The sequence below is a fragment of the Bradysia coprophila genome, unplaced genomic scaffold (assembly GCF_014529535.1).
Source record: "Bradysia coprophila strain Holo2 unplaced genomic scaffold, BU_Bcop_v1 contig_297, whole genome shotgun sequence".
In the NCBI taxonomy this organism is placed as follows: Eukaryota; Metazoa; Arthropoda; class Insecta; order Diptera; family Sciaridae; genus Bradysia; species Bradysia coprophila.
In genome coordinates, this window is record NW_023503555.1 from 6113100 (window position 1) to 6132450 (window position 19351).

At 37.9% G+C, this 19351-nt stretch overlaps 2 protein-coding genes across 15 annotated transcripts; one reads left to right on the forward strand and one right to left on the reverse strand.

Annotated features, from left to right (window-relative positions):
* Nucleotides 1-294: 294 nt before the first annotated feature.
* Nucleotides 295-4189, reverse strand: LOC119078463 (ubiquitin carboxyl-terminal hydrolase 3-like). 2 transcript variants are annotated; one of them, XM_037185999.1, is made up of 6 exons: nt 3719-4189; nt 1757-2160; nt 1165-1668; nt 951-1100; nt 577-866; nt 295-504 (listed from the first exon to the last, which is right to left on the reverse strand). In XM_037185999.1, exons 1-6 carry the CDS (start codon nt 3840-3842, stop codon nt 348-350), a joined length of 1629 nt encoding a protein of 542 aa, XP_037041894.1. In that variant the 5' UTR covers nt 3843-4189; the 3' UTR covers nt 295-347. The 2 variants fall into 2 exon arrangements, with proteins under 2 accessions (XP_037041894.1, XP_037041895.1); XM_037186000.1 differs by lacking the exon at nt 3719-4189 and adding an exon at nt 3558-3674 and having other exon boundaries at nt 308-504.
* Nucleotides 4190-5603: 1414 nt separating this feature from the next.
* On the forward strand, nt 5604-17562 carry LOC119078465 (USP6 N-terminal-like protein). 13 transcript variants are annotated; one of them, XM_037186008.1, is made up of 10 exons: nt 5604-5958; nt 9415-9610; nt 9674-9851; nt 9909-10004; nt 10369-11106; nt 11180-11244; nt 12854-12943; nt 13336-13397; nt 16573-16711; nt 17162-17562. In XM_037186008.1, the coding sequence occupies exons 2-10, from the start codon at nt 9462-9464 to the stop codon at nt 17250-17252; spliced, it is 1608 nt and encodes a 535-aa protein (XP_037041903.1). In that variant the 5' UTR covers nt 5604-5958; nt 9415-9461; the 3' UTR covers nt 17253-17562. The 13 variants fall into 13 exon arrangements, with proteins under 13 accessions (XP_037041903.1, XP_037041902.1, XP_037041908.1 ...); XM_037186007.1 differs by having other exon boundaries at nt 5604-5953; nt 9413-9610; XM_037186011.1 differs by having other exon boundaries at nt 5605-5953; nt 9413-9610; nt 10381-11106; nt 17162-17556.
* Nucleotides 17563-19351: the final 1789 nt, after the last annotated feature.

Below are 19351 nucleotides of genomic sequence, written 5' to 3' on the forward strand. Positions count from 1 at the left end.
ATACAAACAAAACTGATTATGAGTGTTTATGCGGATTTAACAGCGTGTGGTAGAACCGTACAAACATGCATAACCAGTTTTGTTTGTATGAGTCAGCTGATAATCAGCTGACGCAAATTTTGGCTGACATTTAATTGCCCTTTCCTGTAACTTCATTATCGGTGCATTGATTTTACGACGATTTAAAATAACTTGTGAGAACAACGTCTGTCCCCAACAAAATCAACTTACCTTTCCTCTCGAACGGTGGACCCGACCGCAATCGAAATGCTCGCGAGCTGAATCTTCTTCCAATTTTTCTTTTTTCTGTTTAATGTTTAATTCACTCTCAGTCTTATAATCTAATCTCATAAAGTTTTGTTCATTTCTCGTCGATTGTAAAATAGAATGTATGGTTTACATTCGGCTACGGCCTTCACGCCCACCTCTTTCACCGTATGATCATTAAAATGTAGCCAGGTTCCATTGTTTATAGCGAACGAGGTGTAGTGACCACAACTCGAACTGGAAAGAGGCAAAAAAAATAAAGAATTTCTTAGACAAATCGATCACGATCTATTGGTCCGTTCAACTAACCCATTTCCATGATGGACAATCACCGCAGCCAGATCGTACACATTACTGCCTGCATTCGAACGTCTCGTTTCCGGTCCATTGTTCAATACGAATTGTGACATGTCCATGGATGTGATTGGAAATGAAATGCGCAAATCGATTTTGGTTCGATAGAAGTTGTTCCATCGGAACCGCTTTATGTGTAAGCATAGCACGTTCGGTAGCCGACGGATCCAGAAGCGTTTCGTTGATTTCTGCTTACATTTGCAGGAACTACAGTAATACAGCTCGGTTTCGGCTAATTCTTCAATCTGTGGATGTGGGGTTGGAGGGGAAAGAAAACGTTCAGTTTGAATGTAGTAGGAGATGAGAAATGATGGTCTCGTGAGCCTTACCTCTGTGAAACTGGACAAACAGTCGGCTATATGACAAATAGGCTTTTTATCGTCATCCGACTCTTTGTAAAACTTTTCAGGAATGTCGAGTGATAGATCCAAAAACGGATCATGTTTCTTGCTTTCCATACCACAGATCAAGCATCGAACCTTTTTATTGAAAGAATTTTTTTTAGCAAAATTGACTCATCAAATGAACAAATCGTATTGTCACCTCGCTTTGCAAGGTGCCGCCGAACACATTCGTCACTATCGAACTACGGCCTTTAAACATAATACTTCCATTGTCTGTTGCGTTCGGTGCATTTAACACTTTTGGCTTACCGCCGGATAGACTGTCCATCGGTACCGTTAAATGTTGAAATTCTGTGTGCAGACGATCGAGCATGTAACGCAAAAATTCATGAGCATCATGCTGACGATGACCGCGAAATTGTGGCACCACTTTCCAAATCACCAGAAACAGACATTCCGGCGATATGGCCTTGGAACCGTCGCCACCGTCACTCAAATTACGCAAAATTTTACGCAATTCTTCAACGACGTTCGCATCGTTCATGTTCTCCTTTAAGCTTCTGGAATGGTAGACGCGTTTCTGCGCCTTTGATTCTAGTGAAGGTAGCGCACTGAAGTAGCAACTAAATTCCTGGATGTTACTCAGCGATTGCAATACGGAATTCATGAAGCATGTGTTGCCCAGATTTCGCAGTCCGACTACCTGCAATTAAATTCATAATTCACTGAGATCAGGAACAGGTGGACGGTCACAAGCCGTTTCAATATTGAAAACTGAAACCAAATCTCACCTTCCGCAAACTCTTTCGCTTCGTCACCACTTCCGTACTGTCGCTCGACGTAGTCCGTTTCCTCGGTCTCAATTTCCGATTCGGTTCCTCCCAACCCGAATCACTGGACGATGTGCTGGCTGTTTCTTGTGTTTTCGTCGATGACGATTCAAAGGTTGATGTTTCGGATAGTGAATCGTCATCGCGCAGCTCGTGTCGCAGATCGCACAATGCATTTTTGTCTGTGTCGTTGATCACAAAGTCATCACATTTGTAACAGTACACCGACCCGTTCGACGTGTTCAAACAGACATCGTGGTCGACACTTTTACTGGAGTGATTCAATGCATGCCTATTGTCGTAACGTCCACACAACACGGTGCCACAATTTAGGCACATCCAATTGTCCTTGATCGATGTGCATTCTAAAAGAGAATTGAGGGGAACATTAATGAAATTGTATGGGTGAGGCGGCATAGGAACTTAATCATTCAATCAGAGGCACGATCAACTGCTCATTAACAGAAAACGAGACCGCCCACAACCTGACAGAATGAGAAATCGATTTTTCTTTCCTTATGAAATGGTCTTTCGGACTGTAACGCTACACAGGGCAGCTATAGACATGATGCGAGAGCACTGACCGTTTGGTTATTTTTATACTGATAGCAGGGGCATGGTTTGGTAGGTTAATTTATTGACTAAAACTTCCTTTCGTGCTTTTGAGATAATTCCAAAGATTTTTCATTTAGTGCAGAGTGCAGCAAATATGGAGTGCACACCATTTGAGTTACCCCTAACATATCCTTAAAAAAGGATGAAAAAAAAAACTTTGAACTAGGTCCACCCTCACTCTATGTTCACAGATTATCATTCACCACTTCCGCATCTCAGTTTTTCTCCGATTTCGTAATGATGGCAAAAAAGAAAACCAGGACCAAGACCTGTTAACCCATTAAGAAAAATGCAAATTGCACCCTGCCTATCCGAAGGAAAAGAATACGTATTTCCCTTGACACCAACCAACACACCGATAAGATAATTCTATACACACCACACACATCCAACATTATATCCGAACAAGTGTAATTCGGCCCTGCCTTCAAGATTTTCTTTGTGTAAAACAGAAACAGAACCATATACCCGACACACACAATGATTTTATCATCTGGTACCACTCAATGCGCACAAAACATACACAGACACTGTCCATCTATACACCGTATAGTGTTACAATACGCCAGCGAGAATTTTGTTGAACCGAACATCACACACAGTGGCTTTATCTCCAAACATTTGTGTATCGCAGAAAGCCATTTTATTTCAACAGCGACCGTGAACAGAACATGATTGTATCTCGCGTACATACAAGACAACTGAAGACAAAAAAAAGTCGACGAAAAAACGTATCAGGCAAAAAAGTCTCGATTTTTAAGTGGTCGGGGCATTAAAATTGAACCCACTTAGATGACGTAAAAATGGAAAATTTTTAGACAAATTGCTAGGTCCGTGTACACACCGATTATGTCGTCGATTTGACGAAGACGATGAGAGGTTTTTTTTTATGTAAGAAAGAAGCAATAAAGTCATCGCAAGATGACTAAACCGAATCATTGGGAGTTGATTGGACTTTGATTTTTTTGTTGTATTGACTTTTATCATTTAGGCGAATTCGATCGAAAAAGGTGGTTCTGTGCACGCACATCACTGTATTGTAGCATTTGATGATTGCGTATTATGATGAGAAGTTGGATAATCGAAACCAAATGACTCGCAAAGTAATTATAATTTGCCAAGAAAACAGATAGATGAAATTACAAACCGAATATGAGTTCCCGTCCACGTATTGATTTTTTTTTCTGTCCCATCGTCAGTTACGAACACAGGAGTTTTAACACTTAAACAAAATAGCCCTGTCGTATGCAAAAAAAAAAAATCGAACTCTAACCAGTCAACGATTGCTGATGAAGAAAAAATGCTTACCGAAACATTTCCAGACTTTTTCCGATAGACTAGTCCCATCAGCCGCTGTACTTAATTCACATTTTTTATTCTTTATAAAAACACGATTCAATTTAACACTATCGCATAAATGTGGGCAATCCATTGTATTTTTTCACGTTTGTTGTACGCCAGCGTTGAAACACAGAAAATTATTTAAATAAAAAAAAAATTAAGAAAACGAAAAGCGATCTCCACGGACAAAGATTTTTTGCAAACGGAAGTGATTTCTTGTTTCGACGTTTTTAGATAAAATGCAAACGAGCTTCAATTTTTCCGAAATCGTGTTTTGCGTAAAGTTCTGATTTTTCTGACCTCGGATTGAAACATTAAACTAGTGAAATGGCTGGGAGTTTTTTTTTTGTGTAATTTTGTGTTCTGTTTCGATCGGGAGAGAGAAATAAATACAAATCCGAAGGAGCCTTCTATCGAATGTAACACACACACACACACACACACGTACAAACCAGACACATTCATGTACGCTGAACATAAATACACGAACAGGAGGGTCCGATTCCAAAATAACTGAGAATATTCTAATTTTTGAGTACATGAAGAAATGAGATGGCAGTAAAAAAATGGCCAGCTGTGTGCGGCTGTTCTCTGAACTGGAAATGATGATTGACGTTTTGTGAGAGTTAGTTCACTGTTATGCGTTCCGTTTAACGTTTGAAATTTTCGTGTTTATCAGACGACCTTCACAATTTTTAAACAAGGTGACAGTAGTTTTTAACAGTCGATAGTTCAAGTCACTAGGAAATGAAAATCTTTCGCTGTACAATATTGAATAGCTCCTTCGTGTCCAACACACAAGAGGCTGTAAACTTTGGGCCTTGGTGACACAGACCAAGGTTTTGAAAGAGCAGGTTAAGACACTTACGAAGGCGGGTGAAACTCAAATTTTAACAAATAGATAAATTTTGTTAAGCACACTCATTAGAGATTGTGTAAAAGTTGACATTTCAAACAATCTGCAATAAGTGTGTTTAACAAAACATGTCTAGATTGTCAAAATTTGTGATCACCTCAGAAGTGCCCTAACCTGTCCTTTCAGAACCTTGACACGGACAACAGAAACCAACATATGAGGAATACTACATTTAACGCTAAAATAGCGGTTTTTAACAAGCCGATAGAATCCATAAAGCCTTGCTTTTGTGAACATTTCATCACCAGTAATTTTTTGGTTATGTCAATATCGTCACTACGTTGTGACAGCTGAGATAACTTTAGAAAAGACCTTTTCCTGCCTTATGTTACTCTAACTGCATATTACGACGCGAAAAAAACCTGATTCAAAGTTTTTTTCTTCTGTCAAGTTTGACAGTATTACAAACAAAAATAATGAAGTCCCTTTCACGTCGCTATGTATAGCTACCGCTACAGTCACTTGATGTCACTTCAAGCGATCACTGATATTTCGTCCATATGAGAAACGTCAGTATATCGAAGTCATTTCGTATATCGTTATGATGTGCTGTGGGTATTTGCGTGTAAACGATTAATTTTGATTCGAAAGAAGTGATGTGATATGTTAATGTGCTTAAAGTCAACCGTTCAAAACAGATAAGCGAAAACATTTTTCATGTGAGAATGAGAGGTCGAAAAAGGTAAAGGGCTTGAAAAATCCTGATTTTCGGCTGTGAAATACGAAACAAACAGTTTATGTTTGTCTTGGACGATTATTTTAGGAACTTTTGTTTGTAACCACGTTCGAGCTTCGATTTGTGAAATTGTCTGAAAACAATCGTCAAAGGCAAACATAAAAAAGTGTTCGTCCTATGATGTTTGTTATTATATACAAAAAGTACGCACTGCCTCTCTCTCTTCCACTGCTTCCACTCTCTCGCGATGAATATTTTTGACAATTTAAATTCATAGTGGATATAGCAGTGGAAACATGTAAGCAACACAAAAAAAGCTCAAAACAATTTGATTTTTTGGTGTGCATTTTATTCATAGTTCGCATGGCCAAAACAATTCTAATTCATTAATTAATCGAAACGGTGTCTCTATTGGACACTAGCAAATATAATAAACGAACAAAAATTAAATGTGATAAAATTGCTCCAGAACGAGAAAAAAAAAACAACAAAAAAATACTCGGCAGACCAGTCTTCGCAGACAATATCAACCGCACATAATTATTAAACAATTTTATTTTATGTAAATCGAAAGAAATTTAATTGTTTTTAATTGACCTATCCACATCGAAGAAGGTATGAGAGTTTTTGTTTCATTTTATTACATTTTGTTGCTTCAGCATCTTTATAAATATGTTACATTGAACAGCAGTTCGTTCGATGTTGTTTTTTTTATTATTTCGTGAGTGAGATGCATTCCGAATTATTATTTTTGTTGAGCTAGGATATCGCTTTTTGACATTGTCTTCTTATCAATAATATTGAGTTGTAATAATAGGAAATCTATGAAACGAAACTTATCAGCAAAATTTTTAAACTCGAGCAACAAAAAAACCTTCTGTTATCACCGAGTGTATTTTACGAGGTATTTTCGTATTTTAATGTTTTGATGTGGTGTGTTAAGTGTGTTTAAGTCATCAATTATTGTATTGTTGTATAGTGACATTGAAGGCGTATTGTTACAACATTCCTGTTTCTGCTATCTAATGCAAATTTTTTGGCAGAAAAGATAGTGAAAGACAGTTGTTGTGCGTTTTATGTGGGGGGAGGGGGTAACCTGTTAAAATGAAATCAATTTTTCCATACCAGTTGTAATGACTATGTCGGCAACAAAGTACAAAGTACCATCAATTTACCATTCAATTAAAATTGTGTTCCAGGCAATGAATGATTTAACACTCAAAGGTGTTTGTGATGTAATTTCAGCTGGAAGGAATGCGCTTCGCATTCGATGTTAACAAGAAATATTTTGTACTCATCAAACCCACTACATCGTATACAAGCAGCTTTGGATTTTAATTCGAGTGTAGATAATTGACCGTATTAATTTCAATATCACAGAAGTGGAATGCTCTGTTTTCTTGATGGTTTCGCTCAAAAAACAGTTGCCTTCATCTGATCGAAATAACTTGCCTACGAGCAACCATTAAAAAAATGATTTCATTTAATGTATACGTGCAGTGCATATCGTTAAGCAAGTTTCCCTAATTTTTCTGTTCATTATTGCTATGATCTGCCGATCAGATCGAAACCATACTGATAAAACACTGAACGAGTCAATGTGCTTCAAATTATGTACATCTAGTTAAATGGAATTGAGACTTTTTGCTTCTTTATATTGTCATGGTTCATTGCACCATTTATTTAGTGACTAACGAAATGTTAAGCGCGACAAAAACCCGCAATTATTTCGTGTATTTAGTTCAGTAGACACATTTTCGGTTGTCTGTGAATGTTTTATTTCTGAGACTGAATCTTAACCAATCATTTAAACAAATTAGTCTTCTTGACAAAAGTGAAAATTTTTTCGAAGGGACAAAGGGTTAACTGCTGTCAATCTACATTCTGGTAGATTAATAACAAATTTAATCACCGCAGAGGAAGTGATGAAATTATACATCCGTTTGCAGCGACTGCAAATGGTATTTAAAGGTCCAATTGAATTGGAGAAGGTAATTGAGTTTGCTTTTATATCTACCTTCTCGTCCCAACTGTAAGACAAATAGCGCATTTGAAGACAAATAGCGCATTTGAAGACAAATAGCGCATTTGAAGACAAATAGCGCATTTGAAGACAAATAGCGAATTTGAAGACAAATAGCGAATTTGAAGACAAATAGCGAATTTGAAGACAAATAGCGCATTTGAAGACAAATAGCGCATTTGAAGACAAATAGCGCATTTGAAGACAAATAGCGCATTTGAAGACAAATAGCGCATTTGAAGACAAATAGCGCATTTGAAGACAAATAGCGCATTTGAAGACAAATAGCGCATTTGAAGACAAATAGCGCATTTGAAGACAAATAGCGCATTTGAAGACAAATAGCGCATTTGAAGACAAATAGCGCATTTGAAGACAAATAGCGCATTTGAAGACAAGTAGCGCATTTGAAGACAAACAGCGCATTTGACCATTCTTGCTAACTTTCTCAGCGCTGTAAGAAGAGACAAATTTTTGAAGTTTCGGTCGTTGCAGCACTGGATGTGTGCCTTGTTAACAATGCATCTGCTACCGTTGATTAACTAAAGTCACGACAATCTTTCAGCTCAAATCACTTCAAATCAGAAATGTTCCTTTCCAATTGTGCCACAAAGAAATGTAACCAGGTAATGTGCCACCATCTTCTACATCCCATTCATGATCGATGGAACTTAGCTTCCCTTCTGCGCAGCCAATACACCTTTTATCTGGACGCTCTCTGGGTCTTATACCTTAAAATTCTCTCTTTGCCATTATGTCATCATTCATACGGATCACTATGCCCACCCATCTTAGTCGCACTGCTTTGATAGCGGTTACAATGTTTTCGGCACCGAAAATGTTAACGAGCTCACTAATTGTCCTTATTCTCTTGAGTAAGCAATTACAACAAGAAGCAAGTCCTTATTCTCCACATACGACCCACTTCGACTGGTCCACATATTGAACGTTGAGTTTTCTTTTCAAAACAGTTTCGCCTGCTTTACTGATTCGTTGTTGGAATCCAGGTTTCTCTGGTTTTGCCATTTGCGCTCATGACAACTGACCAGGGTTTTCTATAGCCGATATTTCGTGGTAATATGGATTTCAACAGATTGCTTCTGAAGTTGAAGCACTTGCATCAACTCTTCTACTAGATCATGTCCAACGTTGACAATAGCGGAGATATTTTTAAAACATTGACCAACCTCAAAATTGTACTCATTCATGGTTATGTCCTGTCTATTTCTGGATCCCTGGCTCCTATCGAGTACGAGGTTCTTGGATCTATTCTTACTTACAATGCAACTTCCTTGTCCATTTCCACCAGACTTTCCTTCAATTTAATTTTTCCTTTTCCCAAGAGGTCAGCATCGGCCGCGAATGCCATCAATATTGCTTGGATGTGCTAAATAGTTATGTTCCAGTACACAGTAATGTATGGATGAACTGAACATACGAAAATTCAGGGAACGTTCACTTTTCGAGAACTTATCGTTTTTTCCTTGGGTGAGTGCTTAATTTTCGAGTGCCCCATTACCTTTACATGCCACAGAAAACGTTGTGTTCCTCCCAAATTTTGGGTCAATTCGAATCTGTACTGCCATTTTAGAAGGAATTTCTACGAAGACTTATATCCTCTTTCGAATTTCTCTCTCTTCCTCTCTCGCTCTGAATTTATTTGAATCAGTATGGTCATCATCATGTAATTCGATGAGCATGAGCATTGGTGTCAATCAGGGATCGATATTTACATGAAACACTTTCTACTATCACTTCCTGAAGTGCTAGACACTCTGGGTCTGACGTGACGTAATCACTAGCATCGACACGGTACTGAATTACCTAAATTGGTGTAACATTAACGTATGAATTGCAATGATAACGAAAGGCTTCAATTACTTTCGATTGGCTGTGTTATCAGTAACACGTTTTTCCAAACATTTTTTTGTTGCGGTTTCGTTTCACGATTTCTGTTAGCGTTGCTATCGTTGCTATGTATATCCAACACTGTCATATAGTATTGTGCAACGTTGATAATAATCCAAGAATTGTTTATTTTTCGACAGAAATTCACAATGCATCAACCAATAATCCCGGAATAGCGTGATGGTAAATGTGTATAATGGACGATGAACTGTTGATTTCACGTGCTCGTGAAGAGCGAAAAAAGATATTCGAGCGATACGACAAAGGTCGATCGGCAGACAATGATATTGATCCGTGGGAAGATGCGGCACTGGAAATCTACCATAAAATGGACAAGTACTGTCGTCGCATTTCGCTCGTTGGGGATTTGTTGTTTCATTTTCGATCATCATTTTTCAGATATGGTTTCATTCACGATGAACGCATGCAGCGCAAAGAGGTGACGGAAAATTTCTATGTACAACAGGAACGGGAGAAGAAGTGGCTGCACATGCTACGCAGATGGAATAAAAAGGATACGGTGGAGAAGCTGAAGAAAAGAGTGTTCAAAGGGATTCCGAATAAATTGCGATCGGCGGTATCCATTTTGAATTGCATTCGGTGGTCGGTCAGAGAGTAACATTCTGTCTTACAGGCATGGCTGAAAATATTGAATGTGGAGAAAACTATGGCCGATAATGTGGGAGTGTACAAGCGAATGCTGGATCTGGCACGTGAATTTAGTACCGAGGTTCGTTGTCAATCAATTAACAGAAGCTTCTCGTCCTTCATCTTCATTTAACAAAATCTCATAAGAAGCTCATGTAAAGGGCAGTACCAGACTGGCTACAAAAAGACCCATATCGGGCTCATACAAAAGTTGAAAAGTTTCCTAAATTTAACATGACCTTTACCAGGTCCGAACTGGTCTTATGGTTATTACGGGCCTGTTAAAGGCCATGCTATATTAAGGAAAAGATTACGCAAAACAATTTTTTCTTCCGGAAGTCAAGTGCTAGCCAGGCATTCCACTGAAAGGTTCACATTTCACCATTCGAATCACTTAGCTTCCACAGAACTTGATCAGAAACACATGTACCAATAAAGCTGATTAGTCCTTTTCACAGGTGCGACAAATCGATTCGGATGTGAATCGTCAATTCCGTGAACACGTCCACTATCTGGAACGGTACAGCATCAAGCAACAAGCACTGTTCAATGTTCTTACCGCTTATTCCATGTACAACATGGAATTGGGTTACTGCCAAGGAATGGCCGGCGTTGCCGGCATATTGCTGATGTATATGGATGACGAGCAAGCGTTCTGGGCATTGAACACGTTCATGAGCGACAGTAAATACGCCATGCACGGACTGTTTATCGAAGGTTTTCCCAAATTGACGCGCTTCCTGCACCATCATGACAAGATCGTCACGAAATTTATGCCAAAATTGCAAAAACATTTCATGAAGCACAATTTGGACTCGATATTGTACTCGCTAAAATGGTTTTTCGTCATCTTTGTGGAACGGATACCGTTCAGTTTGTGCCTGCGCATTTGGGACATTTATATGATTGAAGGCGAGAGGGTGGTCGTTGCGATGGCCTTCACCATTTTGCGATTGCATCGAACAAAACTATTGAAAATGAAAGACATGGATCTGATGACTGATTTTTTACAATCGCAATTGCACAAAGACTTTGGTTACGACGACGATTATGTGATACGAGCCGTGGAACAATCGATGGTTGATTTGAAGCGGCACAAAATGGACTTGCCACCGCCACCGCTACCTCGTGAACTGCCTAAGCATCCGTTGGGTCAATTTATTGAGCCGAATATTGAATCTAAGGTGAGACAGTTCGGAAGGGTGCAGTTGTTTCGATTGCTGGAAATTTACGGTTTTCTTTTTCCGGTCTCAATAGATTGGTCGGCGGAAATCATTGTTCACTCAAAATGAACTGAAAACTACGGAGACCGTCATCATGAGGTAAAATGTTTTGAAGTTATTTCCTTGTAACAATTCAATAGATAGCAGTAACAACCCCAAGTTCCTCATACTAAAAATGCCACAAAAGCACGGGAAGCAATTTGTGTTGCACTGGATTCAGTTTCTCTATAGGTAGACGGATGGTCTCTGGATATCATTCCTTCATAGGGCGACGGTTTGAAACTCACATGTTACTATTACCCCACTCGATACGAGAAATGCTATTTTTTTTGGGTGGGCTCTTATCAAAGTTGGAACACATTTTGAACGGCTTGTCATGAGAAAAGAATTGAAAATTTACCCTATCTGGCACCAATCTGGTGACCAATGACTTCATTTCGAAGCCAATTTCGATTGTCTTCGATGGCTGAGATATATTCTAGTCCTGTCCGAGTTAGGGCACTCCTAGCTCTTAACAAGAGATGTCTTTCAACCGTTGGTTTTAGACTTTGGACCTTGGAACTATGATTTAGATTTGTCAGGCTGGGATGATCAGTTCCAGACCATGAAACACAGGTCGTATGGTACTTTGCTGCTACTACTGTTCATCATGAAAATCAGGTTCCCTTCTAGGAACCTGCCGGAAAATTAGGGTTCTAGCGGCGGTACGTCGAAGCCGAATGAAATGATCACGTAGCGTTCTGCATCGCACATTCACTGATGATCAGATGATCTGTCCGGTCTGTCCGGATGACCGGTCTACTATCAGAGAATTGGGATCGTTTCTAATTCCCATCTTGGACTATGTGGGACCAATATGCACCTAGGCTATCTACTATCCACTTACTTACTGTTCTATGAAGTCATCAAGTTCTTCCCATCAGGGTTGGGCTTTGCCATATTTTTTTGTTTGGAGAGTTCCATGCGACCAGTGTATCAAGTAAAAATTATGAAAAATTCGGTGACTAGTTACCGATCCAATTTTCAAAGAGAAAAGCGAACAGAGTAACTTCTTCTTCCACCACAACGACATCTGTTGTCATTTCTCAGAATTTTCATCAACTTTTCGTCTAGTGTTTATCGTTAATCCTAGGCTCCTTAAATTTAAGTTTTTTATACTTGCGGGACTATCGATAAAAAGTTGCAGCTACAGTCACAAATAGCACTTTATCAGTCATGGCTTCCGAACGTGGGAGAAACCACTACTAGGCAAAATTTGTTCCTCATTCGAAAAATTCATTTTTTTTTGCTCATAGGTTGTACCAACAATTGCACTTAGGGTTTTCCTCTCGCTTGATCAAATTTGAGTTTAGGAACTGCTTCCAAAATACGACAAAACTTACCTGAGAAAGTCAATCCCTCGCATCCGGACGGTTACCCAGCTCTTTCTGGATCATGCTTATCGAAAGTCAATTGATTCTAAGGTTGATTCTTCCCGCAAGACCGTACATTTTGCTCTAGAAACAAGTTCATTTCATTACTTTGTTCCCATCCGAATGGTTTCGATTTTTAAGAATAAAATGGTTCAGTTAGGTAGCCGGAATATGAAATGACGACGTGCAGAGAAATGAAAGTTCAGGTCTCCATATTGACTGACCGAATCATTGAACCCCTAAAACGACATCTCTGGTTTTTACTCCAATTTTCTTTTTTAATTTGCCTAACTTAGCCCGAATGGAATGTACGTTAAATCAGGAACAAGGACGTCTCGTTCCTTTTTGCACAAATGGATAAAACCGCCGAAGTATCCAATTCATAGGTACAATTGTAATTTGGCTGTTAAATGAATACGCTTTGTCAGTCGAATTTGTGACTAATATCACGTTTATATCTGTGTCGTCCTTATACATATTGTTGATCTATGTGGCAGCTTACATAGGACAACAGAATAACATGCAAACAAACAGACACACAAAACAAAGCCAAATCAGAAAAATTGGGACAAAGTGTTTAAGATAACCAAATCATACTAATAATTCGATGAAGGTGTAACAAACCTTCGCTGGGAATTGTGTGTTGTGTTGACAATTTATTTGTAATGAAGCTCGATGCTTATGCTTCTTAGTTAGAACCCTTGGGCTATAATGTTACATTAACAAACAAAAAAACCGACCAAAGCAACAAAATTGATTCAAATTTTTCTTCTTGCAGACAAGAAGCAATCGCTCCTGATATTGTGTCCAATTTCTCGTACGATACCGATGATAATTTGGGTGAGTATTTGACGAAAGAATTTATTCAATTTTATCGACGTTTCGGGTCAATATCTCGCAAATTTTGATTAGAAAATATAGTAGCATGTCTGTATATTTTAGATTTAATCAGTTAGGGTGATCATGTACGGACCATGCACCTTTCAAACATTTTGCAATTAACGTGAAAGCTTAAAAATGTCCTTTCAAATATTTTTTATTTTGTTTCACCAAGATTTAGCTCCCGTAACTTTGAACTAAAATGTTCGTAAGTTACACATATCCGGAGTATTGTCTGAAGTTTCTTTTTCTGGATGCACCTGACTCCAAATTTTCACTTGTTTCCTACAATCTTAATAAATGCCCGAAGCCCGAGCGAAAGTTGATTCTTAATTTGTGGAAATAAAAACTCTTATGTCTCAGATTCTATTGCCTTTTGCCGCGTGTGACTTGTCACTGCATCCATTTAAAATTTAATTTTGACTCGGGGAATTTATGGAGATTGAAAAATCAACGAACAGATCCTCAGTAAGCATTATGGGACTGAGTGCAATGTGTGAATGAATTTATTCCTTTGAAAACTCTTGTGGTATTCCCATGAAAAAATTGATTGATTCGATGATATGTTGTGGTAAATCATCATAACAGTCTTATCTGCTGTTGAATGAAAGAACAATAGGTGTCGCCCACCCTAGATTGCAGATGCAGATGTGAAGCATGTGCGAATTATATTCAAACCCATTGGCTGGGTTCATTTATGGCTTCTGTCTCAATTTAATATTGGTTAACGACCGTCAAAGGCTGCGTTCTCAAGACTGGTGCCATCACCCAGTCCCATAACCTGTTAACATTATTCAAGGATTTTCACTCGTTTCCAACAAAACTCCCTGTTGTTCTCGGTCCTCTATTAAAATTGAGTCCCACGCTGAAGAGAGATTTTTGCGAAGTTTTCCGAAATTTAACGAATGAGCGGAATTTAAACCTTCGACAATGGTCGTTTGTTGGAAACGATGAAACGATGCAAAGCTTCGAAATGAATCCGGTTAAACTGTCGCGTGGGTAATCTGGCACACGAAGCCAAAATTTGACATTTTTAAATTTCATTTCTCACAATCTCGTACACGGAAATTTAATGCTTTAAATATTTGTTAGCTCTGTCATCAACTTAATTATTCCTTTTACGACATTTTAGTGAAACTGTGTGCGAGTCCACCTTTTACGCGGTTGAAAATTGCTATTGTTGTTATTTTTGCACCGTGTGCCAAATTACCCCACGCCGTCGCGTGACAGTCCATACGTTATTTTAAAGTTTTCATAATTTTTTTCGTGTGTGACAGTGGATGGTGGCAGGGATCTGAAAACCCCATCTTTATTTTTCCCCTAAGGCATTCGGTAAGCGGAAACTTTAAAGTCTGATTTTTACTAAGAATGCGAATTAAATACCTCACGCATAGCACTTCTTGTGGCATTGATACAGAAAATATTCGAAGACTGATGAAATCACACCGCTCACAGTGGGATCTATGTTTCTTTCGTGAAGATAGATATCTTGCTTTCGTTGTATGAGTTAAAATATTCAATACAACCAATCTTAAGCGTTGGTGTCCTTAGCACTAAAACCACCAAATTTGACGCTTATTAATTCAGTGTTAATGCTAGACGCAGTGCTATGTCTGTGACATTGTTATTTCCGGATCATGTCTAGGCGATAGGTTTTTGGGTACATCCTTCATTCTGATTTTTTTTGTTTTTTTTTTAATTTTTATTTTTTATTTTTTTATTTTTCATTTTTTTTATTTTTTATGTTTGATTCAGTTGAAGACGGTTCAATGAAATTATATCAAAGTACGAACAGCCTAGCTACTTCTATGGCAATGAGTCGAAGTAGTTCCGTCGCTTCGCTGGGAAGCAGTGATGAAGATGACAGCAGCGAAAAGTCAACAGAAGTTACCAGACTATAAAAGGGCGACAACTTTTGAACAACATGTCACAACAACGGACCACTTTTTATATTCGTTTTTTTTTATAATTATTTTTCTTTCTATATTAATTTACTTTAATCCATTTAATACTGTGAATGCCTAACAACAACAAAAAAAAACGCAACGAAATTGAAATTAATTAATTCTCCCTACGAACCATCCATTCTAATTTATGAAATTAAATTTAATTTTATCGATTGTCGATTTTCGTACAAAACAAAAAGTAAAAAAGCAAAATTTAAAAAAAATGATTTTTGGTTTTTAAATGGTGTACTCAAAGCAGAAACAAGTACAAGGTAACCAACGTGGAACGCCCGTTTTACTCAATAAAAAAAAAAAGAAGAACCCCTGGTAAATCGCCGTTTTTGTTGTCACTAAAAACCTAGTACTGAGTTCGTGAGACCATGAAAAATGCTTGGAACATAAGCATTTGGTTTACAATATAATCATCATCATCATCATCGTGTCCTACTCCGCGTGGGATCATAAGGCATCAACAAATTGCTTCGCACACGGTTCGGCCCCAAGGCTTTCACTTCGCTCCAAGTCTTTTATTGGTTCTTCGCTTCTTCGATGATTGTCCTTTTCCACGTAATCTTTGGACGACACCTCTTATTGTTTCCCTGTGGATTCCAATCTAGCGCAGCTTTCGCTATGTATTCACTGGGTCTTCGTAGAGTGTGTCCGATCTAATTCCACTTTCTTCTCCTGATCATTAATGCCATTTTCTCAGCACCGGTTATCCGCCACAAATCTTCGTTTGACATGACGTTCGGCCAAAAGATCTTCAAGATTCGTCTTAAACATTTGTTGATAAAAACTTGAATCTGTGATGCTATCGAGTTCGTCACTTTCGATGTCTCACAGCCATATAACAGCACTGAAAGACAGTTTGTCTAGAAGATAGGAATCTTCAGATTCCTTGAATTCCAAACGATTGTCGCGCTTTTTGGATCCGGTATGAAAAGTAAAGCCACTTTGAGCCAGTGAAAAAAGCTTCTTTATACGTCACCCAAATGAGGCATGAGAAAGTTCGCTTTTCGCAGTGTCGTTGCAGAAATAATTACTATGCCAACGAGTATATAAATGCTCTTTTAGACACACGATGTAGCAGCAGATGAGGCTGCTGGCCGAATGGACGTTAATTCTTTAATCCCAATTTTTTTCTATTTTAAACGTTAAAAATAATCATTTTTTGCTACACATGCGTACAGCCGGAATATTGTTCGAGGACAGTAGTTCGATAGTCAGTACGTCTATGGCCCGTACATCGATCGGTTCGACAACAAATGATTGGAGTGTTATTTCCGGTGAAGATAGCAATTGCTTGGATGATGTGGATTTGAATGAAGAGTAAGTTTTTCAATCGATCAAACTGTAGACTGAAAGCTGCATTGAGCAGAAACTTTTGAGTGCTCCAGTTTATGCAATGGGAAACAACACTACTGCAATTTCGCCTTTAATCTGAAAACCCTTGAAAGGTAGGTGTATGTGACTTGACTTACATTCACCGATCAGTTAAAAGCAAATGCTTTGTAGCAAACGATGTTCATCAAAAGTTTGTGAGCTAAGCTTTCAGTCAACACTTATTACCTAAATTAAAGCTCGGAACTGTTTGACTGAACCTTGGTCAATTTTCACCTGATCTGAATAGACCTGATATTAGACTGGTCGAACGTGACTTGATGTCTAGTGTAGACTTTGTGACCTGAAATTGGGGCTCAAATTGGTTTTTGATCGTGGCTGACCTTTGTCGAGCTATTCCGAGCTTTATAAATCTTACATTAACCGTATACATTTCAGCATATTGGTTAAGGCTGCGAACACGATTCTGGTGTCGTCGTCGTCATTGAAAAGTATTATCAATGATGAGAACGACCTGCAATGGCAATAATGTATGCGGATCTTGGAGCAGTGGCGATATTTCGACAAGTCCGTCTACCTAATAACGTTGATATCAGGGCCTATTTTCGACGTAACATTTCCCTACCCAAAATTTACCTCAAATTTCCATTAACGTTTTCGCAAATTGCCTTGAATTTAAAATGAAGAGTGAATTTGCGGGAATGAATTTAGGACCTGATCGAATATTGGAATTACGTCCAAACAAAAATTAAAATAATTTTCAATTTGCTTGACAATTCTCCAGTTTTAAAACAATATAGTGAAAACCGTGATATTTTTTGTAATTCGTTCAATAAATTTTTGTAATGGTTTCATGTGATCTCAATGCATTTTCATTGACAGATTCCTAATATATTTTCATACGTTCGGCGTGAGTAACTATATTTTCTTTCCTGAAATGCGGCGAGAAGATGGCGTTTTGTTGACGCTCTCTGATGACAGTTCAGGTGAGAAATTTTTTATTTTTTCAACTCTTGTTTTTCCCATGGGTGAACTTACAGCCTGTAAATATTTTTCATATGCAGAATGAGCACCAGCTGAATATCACCAGCTGGATCTGCTAACACACACTTATTGTATGATAAACAACAATTCTTAACAATGTGTTTACTTCATTCATACGTGTTATGTGCGCGTAGATGACGTTAACGTAGAAATGCACTGTGTGTAGGTTGTCTTTGAATTGTATACAATACAAAGTGTTGTTGTTTGTACACCAGCTGGTGATATTCAGCTGGTGCTCATTCTGCATATGAGAAACATTTAGCAATTGTAAAACTTTCACTTGAAAAATGTTTTGAAAAATGGTGAAGCAAACTGATGTGTTTGTTTCGCGGATAAAAACGGCTATTTGCGCCACGCTCGAATGAAAAATTATGTGTTCACCTCGGGCAGAAATAGGAAATTTCAACTCGCTTCCCTCTGGTCATACACTTTCACTCTTGTTGGATTTCCTATTTTCTACCCTTGGTAAACAAATAACCATTAATGCTCCTGAATATTTGTGATGCCTAATTTAATGGCTGCGATCAATTGTGGCAAGTGAGAGAAATCAAAAACAGAAGAAAAACACGTTAAATGTAAGTACAATAAAGTTACGAGTTGCGTATCGGTTCTTTTCTAATCAATGCGAAGTAATACATTTTCCTACGATTGCGTCATTCCTTAACACCTAATGCGTCAAAATTTAATCGCATTTTCGTTTCAATATGGAGTGTTGAAGCTGGAATCTGCAGCTTTTTGATGATGTTAACTGTTTTCATGGTTACATGGTTGGTCAAAGTTCACAAAGGGTGACACATTTGCATAATAAACGCAAATGTGCTACCATAAACCTTTTCGAAAATTGAAAAACCATCTTTTCTCCTACGTTTTAGTTATTTGTAGCAGCTTTAACAAATAATCTGCTTAAAAAAATAAAAAATAAAAAGTTTTTCTGACCAAAAAAATTTCATTTAAAATGGCTCAAATTTAACACGAAAATGGCAGCTGGCCGCTACGTTTGGAAACATCTAAGAGTGGTTTCTTTGGGAAAGTGGCGGCTAATTAAATACTAAACAATACTCCAAAAAGAAATTTTCATTTTCAGAACAAAATTTTGAAGATATTTAAATTTAACCTTCAAATTAAAAACTATCACTGAAGAAAAATTAGAAAATCTGTGGAAAACCGGACAATTTCAGTATACTGAAAAAAAGCTTGGACTTTCCTTTTTCATTTGAGCTATATATCACTGCGATAGGTGAAGAAATCAGTTCACAATAATTCATTAAAGTTGCCTCTGCACAGAAAACTTTGAAAAGGGGTGGAGAGGTTAAGTGTGGGTTTTTTAAGGACTAGTAATTGTTTTTAAAATTTACGTTTCAACATTAATCACTGGTCCAAAGCACACCATTCTACAATAATTTGCACTATTTTTATGTCTTTACAAAGACATGGACTCTTAAAACATCGGAAAACTAAAGCTCTTGCACAGATGACTGTTTTGGTGCGATAAAATCCATTTCAAAAGGACACACATCTTGTTGCATGAACTGAACAGTACACAACAAATGAAATCAATAAACTTTTATGAAATTCAATTCAATT

What these genes read in the sequence shown, in the direction of transcription:
- LOC119078463 (XM_037185999.1), bottom strand. Translation starts at nt 3,842, where the DNA reads ATGGATTGCCCACATTTATGCGATAGTGTTAAATTGAATCGTGTTTTT. An exon ending in AAAAGTCTGGAAATGTTTCG is followed by an intron (nt 2,161 to 3,718) that starts GTAAGCATTTTT and finishes ATTCTCTTTTAG; the next exon opens with AATGCACATCGATCAAGGAC. An exon ending in ATTGTCCATCATGGAAATGG is followed by an intron (nt 505 to 576) that starts GTTAGTTGAACG and finishes GCCTCTTTCCAG; the next exon opens with TTCGAGTTGTGGTCACTACA.
- LOC119078465 (XM_037186008.1), top strand. Translation starts at nt 9,462, where the DNA reads ATGTGTATAATGGACGATGAACTGTTGATTTCACGTGCTCGTGAAGAG. An exon ending in CGAATAAATTGCGATCGGCG is followed by an intron (nt 9,852 to 9,908) that starts GTATCCATTTTG and finishes TCTGTCTTACAG; the next exon opens with GCATGGCTGAAAATATTGAA. An exon ending in ACGGAGACCGTCATCATGAG is followed by an intron (nt 11,245 to 12,853) that starts GTAAAATGTTTT and finishes TGCCTAACTTAG; the next exon opens with CCCGAATGGAATGTACGTTA.